The 21,016-nt window shown below is 41.4% G+C and overlaps 1 protein-coding gene across 2 annotated transcripts in view; it reads left to right on the forward strand.

The window, feature by feature from the left end:
- The window catches only part of pcmtd1 (protein-L-isoaspartate (D-aspartate) O-methyltransferase domain containing 1), an 89,860-nt gene that overhangs the window by 65,724 nt on the left and 3,120 nt on the right, over window positions 1–21,016 (forward strand). For both annotated transcript variants that reach the window (XM_055634088.1, XM_055634089.1), the window contains 2 exons: window positions 7,327–7,498; window positions 16,476–16,599. In XM_055634088.1, coding sequence (XP_055490063.1) covers window positions 7,327–7,498; window positions 16,476–16,599 — 296 coding nt within the window. The remainder of the gene's footprint in view (window positions 1–7,326; window positions 7,499–16,475; window positions 16,600–21,016) is intronic.

A 21,016-nucleotide genomic window follows, 5' to 3' on the forward strand; every position in this document is an offset into this window, starting at 1 on the left:
CCAGTTTCATATCCAGTTCCAACTATTCCTTCTCAGTCTTTAACAGCCTTGTTTGTTGCTCAACCACTCTCTTCGTCTGTTCCACACGTACCTCGGCCTTTCTCTTAGTCTGATCCACACGTGCCTAGGCCTCTTTCCTCGTCTTTTCCAACTGTGCTTCCTGTGCTTCAATCTCATGCTTTCTCGTCAAGGCAGCAACTCGTAGCGAAAGAGCAGCCGCAGTTGCTTCAGCTTCCATATGAGCAGAGGCTCTTGAAATTAAACTGGCTTCTGAACCAGACATGTCTTGATCTTCATGTTGAAATGTTTGATATACTATATTGTGGCATTATTTCTTGTCCAATTTCGACACCTTGTTGCATAGCATCTCCTGCTATAGCACACAACGTCCTTTGTTCAACTTCAGCTATCCATTTCTCTACATTGCCAACAAAGCATTTAAGATATTCCATCGTTTCTTGAAACCACTGATTTGGCTCTTTGCTTACCTCCTCGGGCAGTGATAGGCTCAATAATAAGTTGTGGTTTTGTGCAAACTCAAGGTGAAGGTTGACTAGTCACCCATGATTAAATTTTACTTTTTCAGCATTCTCATCAAGGTGCATGAGTTAATCCTGGATCTCTATTATGTCGATAACCAGCTTCCATAGCTTGTTTCTCTCCTTCTGGCATTTCTCCAGAAATGCAACTCTGGCCTTTTCGGTGGGCTTCGTTGTTCATTGCTAGATCGTCTCTGTTCCGGCACTTCTTCACCTGGCTTACTTGTTGAAGATTCCATGGCTCCCTCTGGTGGTGTTCCTTCGCCTGACTTACCTGCTTCTTCTTGCTCCATTAATTAAGCAGGTCTTGGCAGACTGCCAAATCTGCTAATAAAAGAAACAGGACTTCTTCAGTCTGCTGTTGTCTTTACTGATGAACATTCCATAGTTATGGCATTACTTCTTGTTAGTTCTGGTGCAGTGTTCCATAAACACCTGAAATAATCCTAAACAAAACTGGACTTTCAGAAAATATCCAATTATTTTCAAAGTATAGAAGTGACCAGTTCAGAAAGAATGTGTCTTATCTCAACTTCAAAACATACCAAGGCCGAGCACCTGGTAATCCAGTATTACTGGCTTCTTGGCTGCTTTCCAAAACTAAGCAGACTTGAACTTCTAATATATCTGTGGACTCTTTATCAGAGCCTGTAATTTCACTTTAAATGCGACGAATCAGCCGAACCTTCCACAGCATCTCGTTAAGAAGCTGTTCTAATTAAAGTGTTCCAGCATTCAAATTTACAGCATAATACAATAGCTGTTCTACTCGCGCTTTCGATTAGTGAAGTTTTCAATCCTCAGATAAGTCGCGTGGCTGTGTCGATTAACCTACGGGCAGGCAGGCTCTGACCAGGTCAAGCTATAATTTCTGGCCGAGATCTAGCCCCTTCAGTTCCTCTTCTATGGAACCAATCTTCACTTCCACTTCAACGGAACCAGTTCTTCTGGCAGTAACCTCTCACAGAGATCCAGCCCAATCTTCTGCCCCTATTCTATGGGACCAATCTTCCACCTCCTAGTCGTAAGGTAGCTTTTGACTCTAATGTAATGACAGATTTTTATATTGTTTCAAGGATTTAGTTCTTTAGTCACTAATTGAAGACAGGGGATCAGAAGACAATCTATAGGCGCCCACGAGTTCTCCACGAGATATTCAAAGCCATCGAAAGATAAATCTTCCAAACATAGTATCTTGATTAATAGTTTCTTTATTGTAGTAGTAAAAACAGTAAGATATTCCACCAAACTTCTTGTATAAGTACATTTTAATCTTACTCGTGCATGGTCTAAAGCTGTGACCTCTCCCCTTTGCTTCTTCAAACTAAACTAACTACTAGGGAGTCTGCGCGAGAATCCTAGTCGCAAGCACGTCTCAGACTACGTGTAAATCCCACCCACATAATTACAGGCAGATAAAATTTAAAGGTAACTGGTTATAGCTATAACATACCTAGTTAAGCTAAATGGTTACTACAGTATATTCCTTCCAAGAAGTCCAATACAGCCATCCATTTACTGCTTCATTAGTTTACACTCGGATATTAATTATGTGGTGGAAGTTGTAGGCCATTCAAGTTTGTACCATCTGTTTACTGGTACTGGTTTGGATTTCGCCTGAGCTATCATATCCAGATAAATGCTAAATGATTAAAAAAAAACCTTCTAATAGTGACTATCATTTACATCAAAGCAACATTAGATGGCAGCACCAAAAAGCCTTGAAGATCTCTATGTTGGCCTGAGTTGTACTTGCTTATTCAATATCCTGCGAAAGTGAAGAAGTACAGGGGTGATGGGTAAACAATATTTAGAGTGAGTAGGGATAGTGGAATTTTAGATGACCTCCAATTAATAAAGTTGAATAAGTTGGCCAATGAGTGGTGAGCAACAATAGCCAAACCTAGAAGTAACTAATGCATGAATGAAGATTTTAGTTACAATTCAATTGGAAATGGAATGTAGGAGTGAGCGATGTTGCATAGATGGAAATAGATGGTTTACTGATAGTATGGATGCGAGGTCTAAAATGTAACCCCTAGTAAATCAGTGATTCTGTTTTAGAGAGTTTCCAGCAAATGGTTAGTGAAAGAAATATATGATGAAGGGTAATCTCAAACATTCTAACATTGGAGAAAAATTTAATGTCAGTACTTTTTATCCAGGAAATGAACATAAAAGAAACTGATGTTACAAAGGATTAAGAGAATCTAATGTGGGGAGGTTTTCTTCTCACATTTCTTGATTCCCTTTGTGTCCCACATAAATTAAATCTACAGGAATTATAAGTATAGTGAATCCTCATTTTAACAGACCTCTTTGCAACTGATTTTGGTTACAGCAGATGTACCTACCGACACCTTTGGATCACTCCACCTCCCCAGCTGCCTACAACCCAGCTGCCCATGTCATCCCCAGTTCGCACCACCCCCCATGCCAATTACAGCCCCAGCGGCCCACATCATCCCTGGCTCTCATCCCCTCCCCTGCTGCTTGCAGTCCCAGCTGCCCACACCATTCTCGGGTCCTGCTCCTCCCCAGTCACAGTCCAAATGTGAAGACAGTTCAAGAAGTTGGTTAAAAACCCAGACCAATCTGCAATTTGTAAAACCCAAAAAGGCAGCGGCTAAAAATTAATTAAACAGCGCATCTTATAAAGACCTGAACCCGATGGCTCTTCTCGAAGCCACCCCACATCGCTCAGAAAACAGCTGATCCCGACTCAAGCAATCCGGGACCAGGCAGTGTCAGGAGGAAATGATTTCCATCTCTGGGGATCCTTTGTAACTCACAGAGTTACCCACCCCGTTCCAGTGTCTGATACAAACTATTTTATAGAGAATAGGCAGTGTGGATGTGTTAGGCTTCAGGCTCAGTTCAAGGCCATTTCCTTCTCTGGGAGATGGTAACTCCATTGAAAATACTTACACAATGATAGTACCTTATTCAGTTATAGTGGACAATCGGCAGTAATGGACACCATTCCTCCACCCATGGTCTGTTATAATGAGCGTTTACTGTATGTATCCTGATTAGCTGCCCAAAAATAAAATAAACCATTTGATAAGACTAATCCTCCATCTTGGATGTACATAAATGTTTTTTACTTATTCTATGGATCTTATAATCCCAAATAAGACTTGTAACAATAGAATCAACTGTAAAAAAATAATTTTGGGGAGATGTATCGGAATTGATTGAAAGAGGTACAGTAATTGTGGTAGGAAAATCATTTTTATGGCATTAATTCTACCGAGCATTGAGATGGGAAGTTTTTCAATACTGAATATTCTTATGCAGTTTATTAAGTAAAGAGGGAAATTTTAATTTAAATGAAATAGTGTACTTCTTAGTCACATCAATTCCTCGATATTTAAATTTTTCGTAGACTATTTTAAAAGGAGATTGTTAAGTTCCGTTATTGACATAATTCACTTTTGTTCCAATTAATTATATATCCCAAAAATGAGTCAAATTAAGTTATAAGATTTAGCAAGTTTGGAATGCTAGTTTCTGGGTTTGTAATGTATAATAATTCATCATCTGTGTATAAAGAAATGTTATTAATTGTATCTTTAGTATTATACCCATAGATTTCTGGATGGGCTCTAACACTTTCTGCAAGTGGTTCAATAGCTAGGGCTAATAACAATGGAGACAATGGGCATCCTTGTCTACAACCTCTAGATAAATTAAATTTGGGTGATAACATTTTGATTTGTCAATATTCTAGCTGTTGGGTTAGTATATAAGAGTTTAACCCATATACAACACTTCTCAACCAATTGAAAATTTTCCATCACCGAAAATAGATAGGGCCATTCCACATGAACAAATCACCGAAAATAATCTAGCTATTCTATTTGAATATATATTCCACATCATCAAAAATAACGCGGAGAAAAAGAGTTAATTTATGAATCCTAAACAGGGGCTAGTGGCCTTTGTTTAAAAGAGCGCTCTATATGGATCCTCAAGGTCCTTATCCATTTTAGGTATAAGTGTTATTGTTGATTCGTTTAAAGTTTCTGGCAGTTTCTGTTGAGTAAAAGCATAATTATATAATGTCTGTAGACGTGGAGAAATCAGATCATAATTTTTTAAATAAAATTCAGAGTTTAAGCCATCAGGGCCAGCGGCCTTTCCGTTCTAATGGACTCTTCAATATCTTTTACTGATATTTCAGCACCTAATAATTCCCTCTCTTTCAGATCTAAACCTGTAAGATTACATTTCTGTAGAAATGTTTCCATTCTTGCAGGACACTCTCGTTTTGGTTGCCTAAAGTGTTTGATAATATTGTAAAAATCTGTCATTGATATCCTTGGGCAATGTTAGTGTTTCTCCCGTATCTGATCTAATTTTATGAATTGTTTTTTCCCCATGCAATTTATGAAGTTGACGAGCTAATAGTTTTTGTGGTTTATCACTAAATTCAAATTGTAGTTGTTTAGTGTGTTGATAAAGTTTTATGATTTGATCTGAATATATTTGATTTAACATATTTAAGTGCAGCGATTTTATTATGTTTTATCATAGAGGGGGCAGCCGCATTCTCTATATCTAATTGCCTTATTTCCATTTCCAATACATGTTGTTTAGCATGATTCTTTTTATTATGAAAGGCTTGTGAGGAGATTAACGCTCCTCATACAAATGCTTTAAATGTTTCCCAGAAAAGGGAGACAGATGTTTCAGGGCGGTCATTCGACTCGAAAAATATATTAATCTGTGTAATAAGATATTCGTAGCATGCTTTATCATTTAAAATTTGAGGGTTATGTCTCCATTGTGTCTGCTTCTTGGTCATTCCTTTTAGTTTAATCATGAATGTTAAAGGTGCATGATCCGAAATTATAATATTATGATATTTCGAATTATAAGTAAATTGGATAAGTTTAGAGTCTACTAAAAAGTAGTCTATTCTTGAATAAGTTTTATGTACCGGTGAGTAAAATTAATATTCTCGTTCAGATGGATTTTTGATTGTCCAGACATTTTTGATATTGGTAGTGTTAATGTATGAATTTAGTAATTTACTTGCCTTGGATTTTATTTTCCTTTGTCTTGATGTTCTATCTAGATAAGAATCTAATGTAGAATTTAAGTCTCCACCAATTATCAAATTATGTTGTGTAAGTTCCGGAATAGTATTAAGTGTTTTCTTGAAGAACAATGGGTTGTCAAAATTTGGTCCATAAACGTTAAGAAGGATCACTTTAAAAAAATATAATTCACCCACCAGTATAATATATCTACCTTTGATATCCGCAATGGTTGATATATGTTTAAAAGGTATACCCTTACGGATTAAAATTGCAACCCCTCTAGAAACATTATATCAGCTTTGAGTGATTTTAAATGTGTTAATACTTTACCTCTCTTGATTGGTTCATTAATACCCTTGACGTTCCAACTACAAAATGTAATTCCTTCACCCCCAATTTTCATATTAACATCTTGCATCTTATGGGTAGGATGGTCTATAAAAGAGCAAATGGTTCAACACACTAAACCCGACATTCCGCCCGAACACAGGATAGATGAATTTTCGATTTAACTAGATCAAGTGCAGACCCATTGGGTCTGTTCCCGCAATGCGCGGTTGCAAGGAGAGGGGGAGGCCTGACGTCATCGCGCAACTAGGTGTACGACGTTGAGATACTGCGTACGCCCGTCGATACGTTGTGTACGCCCTCAATGCGCCTGCGGGCCGACAGGCCGTTGATGCGCGGGATTTTCGGACAGTGCAAGCCAGCAAGGACGCCGAAAAGCAGCGGGGGGAGCTTTGGCTTCGGCCAGCGTGACAGGACCGAGGGGGGTGGGGGGGGTGTACTGGAGGAAGTAAAATCGCTAGTAAAATATTATTATTCTACTAAAATAAAATAAAAATATTTGTCAAATATTTAAAAAAAAACAAATTTTATTAATAAAATACCTAAATCAAACCTTATTTACACTTCTTATTTCTAACTATTTCTTATAATATCGTGTTAATAATAGTTAATAATAATTAGTAGCAATTAGTACTAAATAATAAGGGTTGTTTAATCAATGGCAAGATAACGTGCTCAACTATCATCATTATCAACTATCATTAGTCCTTAAGTATAACAATTTAAAGCTCCATTTGTTCTCTGCAAGATGATGACATCATGGGGATAATGTTCAGTCATCAGTCAGATTCTCAATACCCTGGGCGAACTCCAGTGCTTCCTTGTAATCGGTGAAGAGATGGTCCTTCCGCTTGTAGGTGACTCTCAGTTTTGCAGGGCACATCAGTCCATATCTCAGATTTGGTATCTTCTTAAGGATCTCTTGTCTCATTAAAAAGCACTCTCCTCCTAACGACTTCTTAGGATATTCTAAATATACTAATCCTGTCTCCTTCAAATGAGAGATTTCTGTTGGCAGCAATTTTTGTCATAATGTCATCCAAAACTTGGTCATATTACACCTTCAATATCAGTTGTCTTGGGGGGGGGGGGCGCTAGCACTCAGACGAAGCTTCAGTGGTCTGTGTGCCCGACCCTGATTTTCTTAACTCTCATCCAACCATATTGAATTCCATGGACAGCAGCAGTTTTGCTTAAATTCCAGTTATATCACAATCAAGAATCATCATTCTTCTGTTATTTTAATTGCATTATGTGATAAAAGTTATTCTTAATTTAGTAATTGTATTTACTTTAAGTTTATGCATTATGTTATGTTATAGATGTTAGCTTGTTGACCAATTGATTCATCTAGAAAGCCAAGAATTATTTAATGTTTGTTTTTTTTACAGGTTTGAGTTCTGTGAACCAGTCTTTGTAGTTGGGAATTGCATAGATGTCTTGTCAGATAATCTTCAATATGATCGTGTTTATTGCGGAGCTGGAGTCCAAAAGGATCATGAGAATTACATGAAAATATTTCTGAAAGTCGGTGGAGTTCTTGTTATGCCTATGGAAGATCAGGTACTACCAGGCTTTTAAATCCTGTTTAATATACTTCAGGATTCCCATAAATCAGTCTGTTTTTTGTCTATGGGTACTAAATTCAATCCTAATCCAGTCTCGTAGTATGAAGATTGTTCCCGATGTTGGGGAAGTCCAGGACAAGGGTTCACAATTTAAGGATAAAGGGGAAATCTTTTAGGACCGAGATGAGGAAAACATTTTTCACAGAGAGTGGTGAATCTCTGGAACTCTCTGCCACAGAAGGTAGTTGAGGCCAGTTCATTGGCTATATTTAAGAGGGGGTTAGATGTGGCCCTTGTGGCTAAAGGGATCAGGGGGTATGGAGGGAAGGCAGGTACAGGATACTGAGTTGGATGATCAGCCATGATCATATTGAATGGTGGTGCAGGCTCGAAGGACCGAATGGCCTACTCCTGCACCTATTTTCTATGTTTCTATGTTTCTACGAAGACTGCTTCTGTAACGGTCTAATCTACACCAATGTTAACAATCCCATGCTAATTTCCAGTGGAAAAGGTGGCAATGGAAGATATATATTTTGATACTCGAGTTGAAGGACATAATTGTAAATAATTGGAGACAGACTATTGCAAATAGTATCTCTTTGCTATTATCTATCAGGGAAAAAAACTAAAAGATTATATTTTAATATTAATAATTTACTGATTGAAGCTGCGTGCCTTGTATATTTTTTAGAATTGCTATATTTTGTGGATATCATTTTCTTTGCAATGGTACATTTTTCTGATTTTTCAATTTCTTTTGATTCTCAACTTATTAACTGAATATTAATAATATTAATGTTAACTGAATATTTAATTTTGGATATCTACCACAGATAATCTTTACCAACAGATATTCAAATATATATTAAAATACAAATCTGAATAATCCAGTACTAATCTATTTTTCAGATTGGTTTAATCTCAGCTCCACAGTCTTGGCAATATGGTGATATTTGTTTTCATTTTTGGTGAAGTTTAGGAATCAATAGCAAAGCCATTATTTATTGATTGTCTCTAATTATTATCGAAGACATCACTTTTGACTGCTGTATGTATTCTGGCAATGCTGTTGAATAGACAGTTCTACAATTTAGTCACAGTGACAAAGGAAAATGGCATGTTTCCACGTCAAGATGGTGTATGATTTAGAAAAGATTTTGCAGTTAGCAGTGGCAGACTGGATCATCTGCTGTTTTTACCTCCATTGATGAATAGTGCTTGCAGTTTTGGGAGGTGCTGTTGATCTAGACAAATAACTGCAGGGAATGTTCTGAGGCTAAGGGAATAAATGTTTGGAATACCACTCTAAAGGGCTACTTCATCTTGGATACTGTTAAGCTTCTTGACTATTTGAGTTTCACATATCCAGCCAAGTAGAGGTATTCCATCATAATTTATTCTGTGTCTTGGATATGGTACAGTATTGGATATGGTACAGTATTTATATAGCTGGTCCAGTTGGATTTCTGGTTGTGATTACCTCACAGATGCTGATGACTTGGTAATACAGTTGAATGCCAAGGAGTGGTAGTCAGATTTCCTTTTACTGGAGATGGCCATGTTTGGTATTTTGTCATTTATCAGCCAATACCTCCAGCATTTTGTGTCTTTTATCAAGGTCTCAAGGTCAGTTTATTGTCACGTACCAATTAAGATACTGTGAAATTTGAGTTACCATACAGCCATACTAAGTGAAAAGCAACAAGGCAAACAACCATATAAAAGTTAAGATAAACATCCATCACAGTGGATTACACATTCCTCTCTGTGATGGAAGGCAATAAAGTTCAATCTTCTTCCTCTTGTTCTCCCACGGTCGGGGCAGTCAAACCATCCGCAGTCAGGGCGATCGAAGTCTCCGCTGCTGACGATCGAAGCCCCAGTCAGGGTGATCGAAACTCCCACATCAGGGCGGTTGAAACTCTCTCCACGGCATGGAGCTCCCGAGTCGACCTCTTCTCACCAGAAACTGCGGGCTACATGATGTTAAAGTCTATAGGCCCCGCCGCGGTTGGAGCTTCGATCCCCGGCAAAGGGATCGCAAGCTCCGCGATGTTAAAGTCCCGCAAACTCCCGCGGCTTGGAGCGCCCGTCGGTCTCCAGGAAAGGCCGTCAACTCCACGATGTTAGGCCGCAGTAGGTACAGATATACGATATAGAAAAAATCGTATCTCTGTCGAGGTAAGAGATTGAAAAAAAGTTTTCCCCACCAACCCCCGCAGAAAACAAACCAAGGAACACTAAAACATACATTTTAACACGCGCTAAAAATAACAAAAAGAAGAAAGGACAGGCAGACTGTTGGTGAGGCAGCCACTGTTGGTGACACCACCTGGTGATGTTCTTTGGTGTAAACCAGCATCTGCAGTTCCCTCCTACATATGTTATGTAGGTCATGCTGCTTTATGATATGCACTGCTTCATTGAAAATAAATGCATACAATCATCATAGTGAAATGGAATTGGTTGAAGGGGGGCTTTTATGATGGTAGGGATCTTGATAGGAAGCCAATATAGATTATCTGCTTGGCATTTATAGTTGAATGCGGTCATAAATGTTTGAATTTTATAGTGAGCTCTGACATACCGAACACAGCCAATGAGAATAACGACTCAGTAGAATATAAAATACAAAGGCATGGTCTTGTACCCCTTATTAATTTTACCAGATACAGATGATACATTGTGTACTTGGTGGTGGTGGGTGGGGGGGGTTGGTTGTTATCAATAATACAGATTTGCATGATAATACAGGGCTCTCACTTAACTTTTTTTCCCTGAAGCATACACATATTATTTCTGCTTCAAATAAACTCACAAACTAAACGAACGTATTCACCAATCAAGACATGATATATACCACAATAACATGCAGCAAAGTTACAGTACAGTATCTCAACTCTTTTTGCACATTGCAATTAATGCAATTTCTATTGTTTCTTTCCCCTTCCCAACAAAAATGTGGTTGGATTATTCTGCGTATGATCAACCTGTGTCAATAAATCCTGGACCATGGTAACATATATGCTTAACTATGCATACCACAGATTGATGCAAGCATGTTTTCTGTGAAGGACCGAAAATTATCATGACATGGCCATAGCATGGGTTGTTATAGCTATTGGTACAGAAAAACTCTCGCTTCCCACATAATTTATCCACAACAAAATATACAGGTTGCAAGGAAATTTCTAAAGGCATTTCATGATAATAGCTGTTAAAACCGACTATACCCATCTGACAGGTTAAACATTACACTAACTGACAAGAGGTGGCCAAAGGACATAACTGCAGCAAATGTTATTTTGGTAATATGTTTAAAGGTGTCAAAACGCCACATTACCAGACATTCAGATTAAATGTATGTGTTGTGAACAGCAATGAAAATACCCAGTTTGTATGCACCAGATTTTTTTTTAAATTATTGATAAACGCTGTTTCCATCATTCCCACTTCAGAATTAACGTTAAAATTTCAACTGAAATATCTCCTGACCAAATTTGTGATGTATATGACCGAATGTAGAAGTAAAACCTGGATAAATCCAACGTACAGTTGTGAAGGTACACAAAAAAGCTGGAGAAACTCACCGGGTGTAGCAGCATCTATGGGGCGAAGAAAATAGGCAACGTTTCGGGCCGAAACCCTTCTTCAGTATAGTTATGAATGTGGCTCATTAAATAACAGTACTGATACTCAATATTAAGGGCATTGATTTGCCGTTAAAATTAATTCTGTAATAACGTGTCAACGGTAGCAGTGACAATCGAACACTGGTTTTAATGTTTCACGTGTTCACAATTTAATTAATCCATCTTTATGGATTGAAACAAATAATAACATTGGGATTTAAAACACATTTGATTGCATTCCATTATCAAACAGTCAATTTTCGTTCTAAAGACATTTCCAGCACAGTAGGGCCGGGGGGTGGGGCACTGTGAATCCGTGTGGGATGGATAGATGGCGGGGGGGGGGGGGGAGAAAGGTCAGCGCTCATCGGACAGGGACGGTATAATCGCCCCACTGCCTTGGCCGTCCCTGTTCACCGCCAAAGGGGGAAACAGTTGGGATCTCCTCGCCACTGCCTCCCCTCCTCCACCAGCCAACAGAAGGTGCGGGGCTGAGCGGTGCAGCTGCTTCAGACGGCAGAAGGGGGCCTCCCCCTCCCCATTCCTCCTCCCGGCCTCGGCTTGTGGGAGGGTTTGTTTTGAAAGCAGTATCGGTGTTAGCGAATTGACAAGCACCGGCCGCTATCACGGCGGCCTGGGTGCTATTGGCGGAGGCGCAGCTATTGCTGCCGCTGTCGCTGCCTATAGGATCTTTGGCCACTGCTGTGCAGGCCCGTCATTCGCTCCGACCATCCGTCACCCCACACCCCGTATCTTTGCTCCACACTACGTCTTCGCCGCCGACACGAAACGTCAAGTTCCTTTTCTCCAGAGATGCTGCCTGACCTGCTGAGTTACTCCGGTTTTTTGTGTCTACAGTATAAACCAGTATCTGCAGTGCCAAGCCGGGCAAAATGACTCGGCATTTAGGTTGCCCGGCGGCACATTGGGTGGTCATTGGCATCCGGGCAACTGTTAATTTCGAGCCCTGTAATAGCATCAACAATTACATTTCTTTTTCTTCCAATGGCTATGTGCAATTTTTGGCAGATACTGAAATAATATGATAATAGAAATAAAATTCCACTTTTAACTGGCAAAGGTTCTTTTAATGACTTTGTAATTATACTTTTCAAATACAGGTGCACAACCTTTTATCCGACAGCCTTGGGACCAGACACTTTTCGTAATTCGGAATTTGTCGGCCTTCGGAATGGAATTTTTTTAGCGTAGATTTTAATGGCTGGTTCAGTGGTAGAGTGCTCGGCTCATATCCGCAAGGTCGCGAGTTTGCGCCTTGATCCCGGCAGTTCCTCGGTCGCGGGTTTGAGTCTTCAATGTAGTTTTTTCTTGCAGAATAAATGTCTGTATGAAATGCAGTGTGTTGAATGAATTCCTGAATTTGTAAATGTGACCGCAGCATTGAATCACCTCTCGCACTCATGTCACCCTAGCGGGGCTACATGCCCTTAGGCGGCCTAAGGCGACATTTTCACACTCTTATATCCGTGTGCAGCAGAGGCGACGTGCGTTTGGCGCCAAACGTGAGCTTTGGTGTGCAGACGACATCCTGGAAAAAATGTCCGGTTTCTTCCAGGTAGGCGATATACCCTCCCGGGCAATATACCCTCCACTTCTCTTTTATGAAGGGGATTTAGTTCTCCTTTCCTCCAGGACCGACCGGAGGTTCCGCTGTCACCTCTGCGGGCCACCCTTGGTGAACGCTCACTCAACTTTGTCTTGGGATTCCTACTCTCCCGCGCAATGTACCCTCACCTTCTCTTTTATGAATGGGGATTTAGTTCCCCTTTCGTCGAGGACCGACCGGAGGTTCCGCTGTCACCTCTGCGGGCCGCCCTCGGTGAACGTCCTGTCTCCCTGTCCCTGGGATAGCAGGGGGCGATCAAACAGCACAATACCCCCCTACCCCTACAACTCCAGAGGAATCCGCTCCCCGAAGGGCCGCTACGGCGACAAGTGGCAGTTCGCTCACAGCCCGAGCTGTGCCACCCCAAGAACAAGACGTACCTTGCACACCATCAGCTTCTGCCCCTACGGGGAGCGTGTTCCTCTCGAGTTGGAGCGGGGCTGGGCTGGAGTTGCTGATCTGGGATCTCCGTGCTTGCAGTGGGCCTGGGGGTCAGTGCCCCGATGAGGGGGCACAGCTCGGGCTGTGGGCGAACTGCCACTTGTCGCCGTAGCGGCCCGTCGGGGAGCGGCTTCTGGTGGTCCTGATGTCTCCCGCTAGTTTGCAGTTTTCCTCTGGAGTTGGAACGGGGCTGGGCTGCTGCTGGCTGTGGGTCTCTGGGATCTCCGTGCTTGCAGTGGGCCTGGGGGTCGGTGTCCTGTTGGTCCTGACGTCTCCGGTGACTGGCATTGTATGCTGGCATCGCCAACATGAAGACAGTGCAAAGCCCCCACGCCGGTGCAATGGGCGGGGAGCTGGAGAGGGGAGGGAAGGGGTCACACACATGGCCGGGAAGCAGAGGGGTGTAGGTGGGGTGAAACTGAAGGGAGCGACAATCTGCTGCACCCTGCCCGCTGAGTTAAAACGTTCCCATGCAAGACTCACGATACACTGTATCGTGAGTCTACCGTGGGAACTTTTTAACTCAGCGGGCAGACAGCAGCATATTGTCAATTATTAACCCTCCCGCGCAATATACCCTCACCTTCTCTTTTATGAATGGGGATTTAGTTCCCCTTTCTTCGAGGACCGACCGGAGGTTCCGCTGTCACCTCTGCGGGCCGCCCTCGGTGAACGTTTTCAAGGACCTTTCTTCAAGGACTGAAAAAATGTCCGCTATTCGGAGGTTTTCGTTATTTGGATCTTCGGATAAAAGGTTGTGCACCTGTAATAGCATAAATAACACAATGGTAATTTCTGAAGACCAATAGCATAAATAACACAATGGTAATTTCTGAAGACCCTGGAAATATTTCCTCCATTTACTTGGTTGAAGAAGTACTTTGTATCTTGGAGTATCTAGAGTGCCTTTCATAAATTGTCAGAAATATGCAAAGCATGTGTCGGAAAGATCAGCAGATGCTGGTTTACACCGAAGATGGACACACAATGCTGGAGTAACTCAGGCAGAATCTCTGGATAGCAAGAATGGGTGATGTTTTGTGTCAAGACCCTTCTTCAGACTAAGAGTCAGGGGAGAGGGTGACACTGAGATAAGAAGGGGTAAGGTAAGGTGTGAAAACAAGACATTAAAAGAGATGCTGTTCAAAGAAAATGTAGAATATATCATTTCCAGCTTGGAGAAGGTGACAATAAAGCAAACGGAGATAAAATGTAATCGGGGACAGTCAAACTGGTCGGAGAACTGGGAAGGGAGAGGGGTGGAGGGAGAGGGAAAGCAAGGTTTACTTGAAGTTAGATAAGTCAATATTCATACCTCTGGGGTGTAAGCTGCCCAAACAAAATATGAGGTGCTGTTCCTCAGCACAGCACAGCACAAATTGGAGGAACAACAGCACATATTTTGCTTGGGCACCTTACACCCCATTGTCTTGTGTATGCTTCAGATTCAAAAATCTCCTTTGCTTAAAGTGTTTAATGGTGAGATTTATGGCCAACTGAGATACAAAGAGGCTGGAGATCACTGATAACACTACACAACAGTAGTTGACAAAACACTTGTTCTTTGCATCTGGAAAGAACAAGTGTTCCTTAAGCACCCCGAGTGCATCCAGACATAGTGGATGCATTAGTAATAATCTTTCAAAACTCTTTAGATTCTGGAGTGGTTCCTGAAGATTGGCGGGTAGCAAACGTAACCCCACTTTTTAAGAAGGGAGGGAGAGAGAAAATGGGGAATTACAGACCAGTTAGTCTAACATCGGTAGTGGGGAAACTGCTAGAGTCAGTTATTAAAGATGGGATAGCAGCACATTTGGAAAGTGGTGAAATCATTGGACTAAGTCAGCATGGATTTACGAAAGGTAAATCATGTCTGACGAATCTTATAGAATTTTTCGAGGATGTAACTAGTAGCGTGGATAGGGGAGAACCAGTGGATGTGGTGTATCTGGACTTCCAGAAGGCTTTCGACAAGGTCCCACATAAGAGATTAGTATACAAACTTAAAGCACAAGGCATTGGGGGTTCAGTATTGATGTGGATAGAGAACTGGCTGGCAAACAGGAAGCAAAGAGTAGGAGTAAACGGGTCCTTTTCACAATGGCAGGCAGTGACTAGTGGGGTACCGCAAGGCTCAGTGCTGGGACCCCAGCTATTTACAATATATATTAATGATCTGGATGAGGGAATTGAAGGCAATATCTCCAAGTTTGCGGATGACACTAAGCTGGGGGGCAGTGTTAGCTGTGAGGAGGATGCTAGGAGACTGCAAGGTGACTTGGATAGGCTGGGTGAGTGGGCAAATGTTTGGCAGATGCAGTATAATGTGGATAAATGTGAGGTTATCCATTTTGGTGGCAAAAACGCGAAAACAGACTATTATCTAACTGGTGGCCGATTGGGAAAGGGGGAGATGCAGCGAGACCTGGGTGTCATGGTATACCAGTCATTGAAGGTAGGCATGCAGGTGCAGCATGCAGTAAAGAATGCAAATGGTATGTTAGCTTTCATTGCAAAAGGATTTGAGTATAGGAGCAGGGAGGTTCTACTGCAGTTGTACAGGGTCTTGGTGAGACCACACCTGGAGTATTGCGTACAGTTTTGGTCTCCAAATCTGAGGAAGGACATTATTGCCATAGAGGGAGTGCAGAGACGGTTCACCAGACTGATTCCTGGGATGTCAGGACTGTCTTATGAAGAAAGACTGGATAGACTTGGTTTATACTCTCTAGAATTTAGGAGATTGAGAGGGGATCTTATAGAAACTTACAAAATTCTTAAGGGGGTTGGACAGGCTAGATGCAGGAAGATTGTTCCCGATGTTAGGGAAGTCCAGGACAAGGGGTCACAGCTTAAGGATAAAGGGGAAATCCTTTAAAACCGAGATGAGAATAACTTTTTTCACACAGAGAGTGGTGAATCTCTGGAACTCTCTGCCACAGAGGGTAGTTGAGGCCAGTTCATTGGCTATATTTAAGAGGGAGTTAGATGTGGCCCTTGTGGCTAAGGGGATCAGGGGGTATGGAGAGAAGGCAGGTACGGGATACTGAGTTGGATGATCAGCCATGATCATATTGAATGGCGGTGCAGGCTCGAAGGGCCGAATGGCCTACTCCTGCACCTAATTTCTATGTTTCTATGTTTCTATGAATGAGAATAGGATTAGTCTTCTAGTTATAAATCACTACTGCGGAGAGTGTATATTGTAATGTATTTAACATTCCATGGAGAATATTGCCTCATTTATCTAATGTCCTCTTTTTTCGCAGCTTACCCAGATAATACGCACAGGACAAAACACATGGGAAACTAAAAACATATTGGCAGTGTCATTTGCTCCTCTTATCCAACCAAACCGTTCTGACTGTTTCAAGTCAGAGAATGTAAAACTGCGTAAGTACTCAATGGCATTTTAAAATTTAAATTACAGGAGAATAAAATGAAATGAGCTTGGCGAATATGTCTTTGGTTTAGTGCAAGTGAAAATAAAAAGCCATGCTATTTCTGTGAATAATTAACTTAATCATCTGGAATCATTTGTTTTCTGTAACTACTAAATATTAAAATACCGTATCAAGAGAGTCTGGGTTTCACGATATGCACTCAAAAGGACCAGATTATCGTGGGTCCAGCTCACCATCTTTAGTCCCTGTATATGCAAGCTTGCCTGGATTGGATCCAAAGGGCTGATCTAATTGGTTTAAGCTTTTTGTCATCATTAAACCTGAATATATTCAATTTAATCCCCAAACTAGATGACTAATACAGGTTTTGCATAAATGAGACTCGAGCATAATGCTTGCAATACTCCCATATCGCCACCTTGCCAGGCCACAATCCATTCGATTGTGCTCTGTTTTCTGTTCATTTGGCAATGATGAACCTCAGCTAATATTTTGGTGTAATTCCATAACCCTTTAGTGACACCTCATCTAGTGTCTTCTAAAAATCCAAATGTATTCCATAACCATTCCTTTCTTTGTATTGAATAGAGGCATGTCTACTTTTCCCAATCTTGCTTCTTAGCTTTTACTGTCTTCTAACAAGCCGTCCATGGTCTCCATTAACCTATGTGCTTTTAAGCATTTTCTCACCTTGTGCAAATATTCCATAATTGGTTCCTCATCATTGATTATCAACCAGGTGTAAATGCAGTGCAATTGAAGCAAATTTGCAGTCCATTGCTGATTCCTGGAATTGATGGTACTAATCAATGCAATGTCAGCTGCATTGGGAAAAGTACAACATTTTTTTTAGCAACACAATATTTTTTACCAGATTCCTCTTTTTGTTTTTTTCCCTCTTAATATATTTGTTTTCATTCATGTTTAAATCTTCCAAATTGTTGTATTTAGAAACATAGAAACATAGAAATCAGGTGCAGGAGTAGGCCATTCGGCCCTTCGAGCTTGCACCGCCATTCAATATGATCATGGCTGATCATCCAACTCAGTATCCCGTACCTGCCTTCTCTCCATACCCTCTGATCCCCTTAGCCACAAGGCCCACATCTAACTCCCTCTTAAATATAGCCAATGAACTGGCCTTGACTACCCTCTGTGGCAGAGAGATCCAGAGATTCACCACTCTCTGTGTGAAAAAAGTTCTTCTCATCTCGGTTTTAAAGGATTTCCCCCTTATCCTTAAGCTGTGACCCCTTGTCCTGGACTTCCCCAACATCGGGAGCAATCTTCCTGCATCTAGCCTGTCCAACCCCTTAAGAATTTTGTAAGTTTCTATAAGATCCCCTCTCAATCTCCTAAATTCTAGAGAGTATAAACCAAGTCTATCCAGTCTTTCTTCATAAGACAGTCCTGACATCTCAGGAATCAGTCTGGTGAACCTTCTCTGCACTCCCTCTATGGCAATAATGTCCTTCCTCAGATTTGGAGACCAAAACTGTACGCAATACTCCAGATGTGGTCTCACCAAGACCCTGTACAACTGCAGTAGAACCTCCCTGCTCCTATACTCAAATCCTTTTGCTATGAAAGCTAACATACCATTCGCTTTTTTCACTGCCTGCTGCACCTGCATGCCTACTTTCAATGACTGGTGTACCATGACACCCAGGTCTCGCTGCATCTCCCCTTTTCCTAGTCGGCCACCATTTAGATAATAGTCTGCTTTCCTGTTTTTGCCACCAAAATGGATAACCTCACATTTATCCACATTATACTGCATCTGCCAAACATTTGCCCACTCACCCAGTCTATCCAAGTCACCTTGCAGTCTCCTAGCATCCTCCTCACAGCTAAGACTGCCCCCCAGCTTAGTGTCATCCGCAAACTTGGAGATATTGCCTTCAATTCCCTCATCCAGATCATTAATATATATTGTAAATAGCTGGGGTCCCAGCACTGAGCCTTGCGGTACCCCACTAGTCACTGCCTGCCATTGTGAAAAGGACCCGTTTACTCCTACTCTTTGCTTCCTGTTTGTCAGCCAGTTCTCTATCCACATCAATACTGAACCCCCAATGCCATGTGCTTTAAGTTTGTATACTAATCTCTTATGTGGGACCTTGTCGAAAGCCTTCTGGAAGTCCAGATACACCACATCCACTGGTTCTCCCCTATCCACGCTACTAGTTACATCCTCAAAAAATTCTATAAGATTCGTCAGACATGATTTACCTTTCGTAAATCCATGCTGACTTTGTCCAATGATTTCACCACTTTCCAAATGTGCTGCTATCCCATCTTTAATAACTGACTCTAGCAGTTTCCCCACTACCGATGTTAGACTAACTGGTCTGTAATTCCCCGTTTTCTCTCTCCCTCCCTTCTTAAAAAGTGGGGTTATGTTTGTTACCCGCCAATCCTCAGGAACTACTCCAGAATCTAAAGAGTTTTGAAAGATTATTACTAATGCATCCACTATGTCTGGAGCTACTTCCTTAAGTACTCTGGGATGCAGCCTATCTGCCCTGGGGATTTAGAATAGAATAGAATAGAATAGTTTCTTTATTGTCATTGTAACATGAACCATGTACAACGAAATTTAAAATGTCAGCCAGTCAGTGCAGCATTCAAACATTTCTAAAAGCTAATGATACATACAAGGTAAAATATTAAAGATAAACAACTAAATAAATATCACGGACAAAGCACGCATACACACCCAACCCTCCATCCTTCTGTCGATTCCACAGTTACCACAGTCCCTTAGTCTGTATCGCCCCTGCGTTCCTTGGCGGCTACATTTAGTGCTTTTATAGCAGTGGGGTAAAAACTGTTTTTTAGTCTATTTGTCCTTGTCCTTGTAGATCTGTACCGTCTGCCTGACGGCAACAGTTCAAACAGGGAGTGTCCGGGGTGGGAAATGTCCTTTATGATATTCTGGGATTTTTTGGTGCAGTGGGAACTGTGTAAGTCCTCCAATGGAAGTAGAGGGCAGCCGACAATCCTCTGGGCGTTGTCAATGGCCCTCTGGAGCGCTTTCCTCTGAGCCGCTGTGCAGCTGGTGTACCACACGCATACACAGTATGTTAGTATGCTCTCAATGGAGCACCGATAAAAGGACAGCAGCAGTCTCTGAGTGATGTTATTCTTCCTGAGCACCCTCAGGTGTGAAGAAAATAACCTGCTCCTCAACACCTTAAAGACAAAGGAAGTAATAATAGACTTCAGGAAGAACAAAACGGACATGGTACCATTGACTATCAGAGGGGACTGTGTAGAGAGGGTGGCGGATTTCCGCTTCCTGGGAATCCATATTGAGGAGGACCTGACGTGGAGCGTGAACACCACTGCGCTGCTGAAAAATCGGCCTTTAATCCATTCAATTTACCCAACACCACTTCCCGGCTAACCTGGATTTCACTCAATTCCTCCAACTCCTTTGACCCGCGGTCCCCTGCTATTTCCGGCAGATCATTTATGTCTTCCTTAGTGAAGACGGAACCAAAGTAGTTATTCAATTGGTCCGCCATATCCTTGTTCTCCATGATCAATAATAATATTCAACAATATTTATCGTGTACCACCCTTGACTATTAGTTATGATTGGTTATGATTTTATTGTTTTTCCAGTGAAGTTTTTATTTATCTAATTATCTCTGTATATCAAAAGACAATCATTAAGTACTACTTTGCATATTTTTCATTGCCTACTTCAAAACATTTGCATGTACCTTGGACAAATTAAACCAGTTAACTTTACACTGAATGATAGGAATCCTGCGGAGTGTTACTGAGCAGAACGATTGAATAGAAAGATTATGTAGTTCCCTAAAAGTGCTGTCAAAGATAGATTATGGTAGTGAAGAAGGCTTTTGGCATACTGCCCCTCATCAGTCAGGGCATTATAGAAATTGGAATGCAGACTAATTTGAATGCAGATTACATGAGGAATTGCAGATGCTGGTTTAACAAAAAAGAGAAAAAGTGCTTGAGTGACTTGGCAGATAAATAAGCATCTTTAGAGAACATGGATAGCGAATGTTTCGGGTCAATGCCCTTCAGACTGATTGAAGTAGGGTGGAGAAAACTGGATGAGAGGTAGCACCAGGCCAAATCCCACTCCTCCTCCATCTCCCACCCTTCTCTATTTTCCCTCCTCGCCTCTCTCATATGTGCCCCACCTGGAACTGCACACACACATATCCACTCCTCCTCTGCTTCCACCTACAATTATTCTTCCAGCTTCACACTTTGCAACTCTTACCCAAAGATACTAGAGCAGCTCTGCAAAGATAAGATAATAAAATATACTAAAGATAGTATCAAAGATACTAATGCACCTTCTCTCTCACTTCCATTCACTGATCCCAGTAGCCCTTTCAGGTGAGACTGAGGTTTTTGTGCAC

This window comes from Leucoraja erinacea, chromosome 4 (assembly GCF_028641065.1).
Source record: "Leucoraja erinacea ecotype New England chromosome 4, Leri_hhj_1, whole genome shotgun sequence".
Lineage (NCBI taxonomy): Eukaryota > Metazoa > Chordata > Chondrichthyes > Rajiformes > Rajidae > Leucoraja > Leucoraja erinaceus.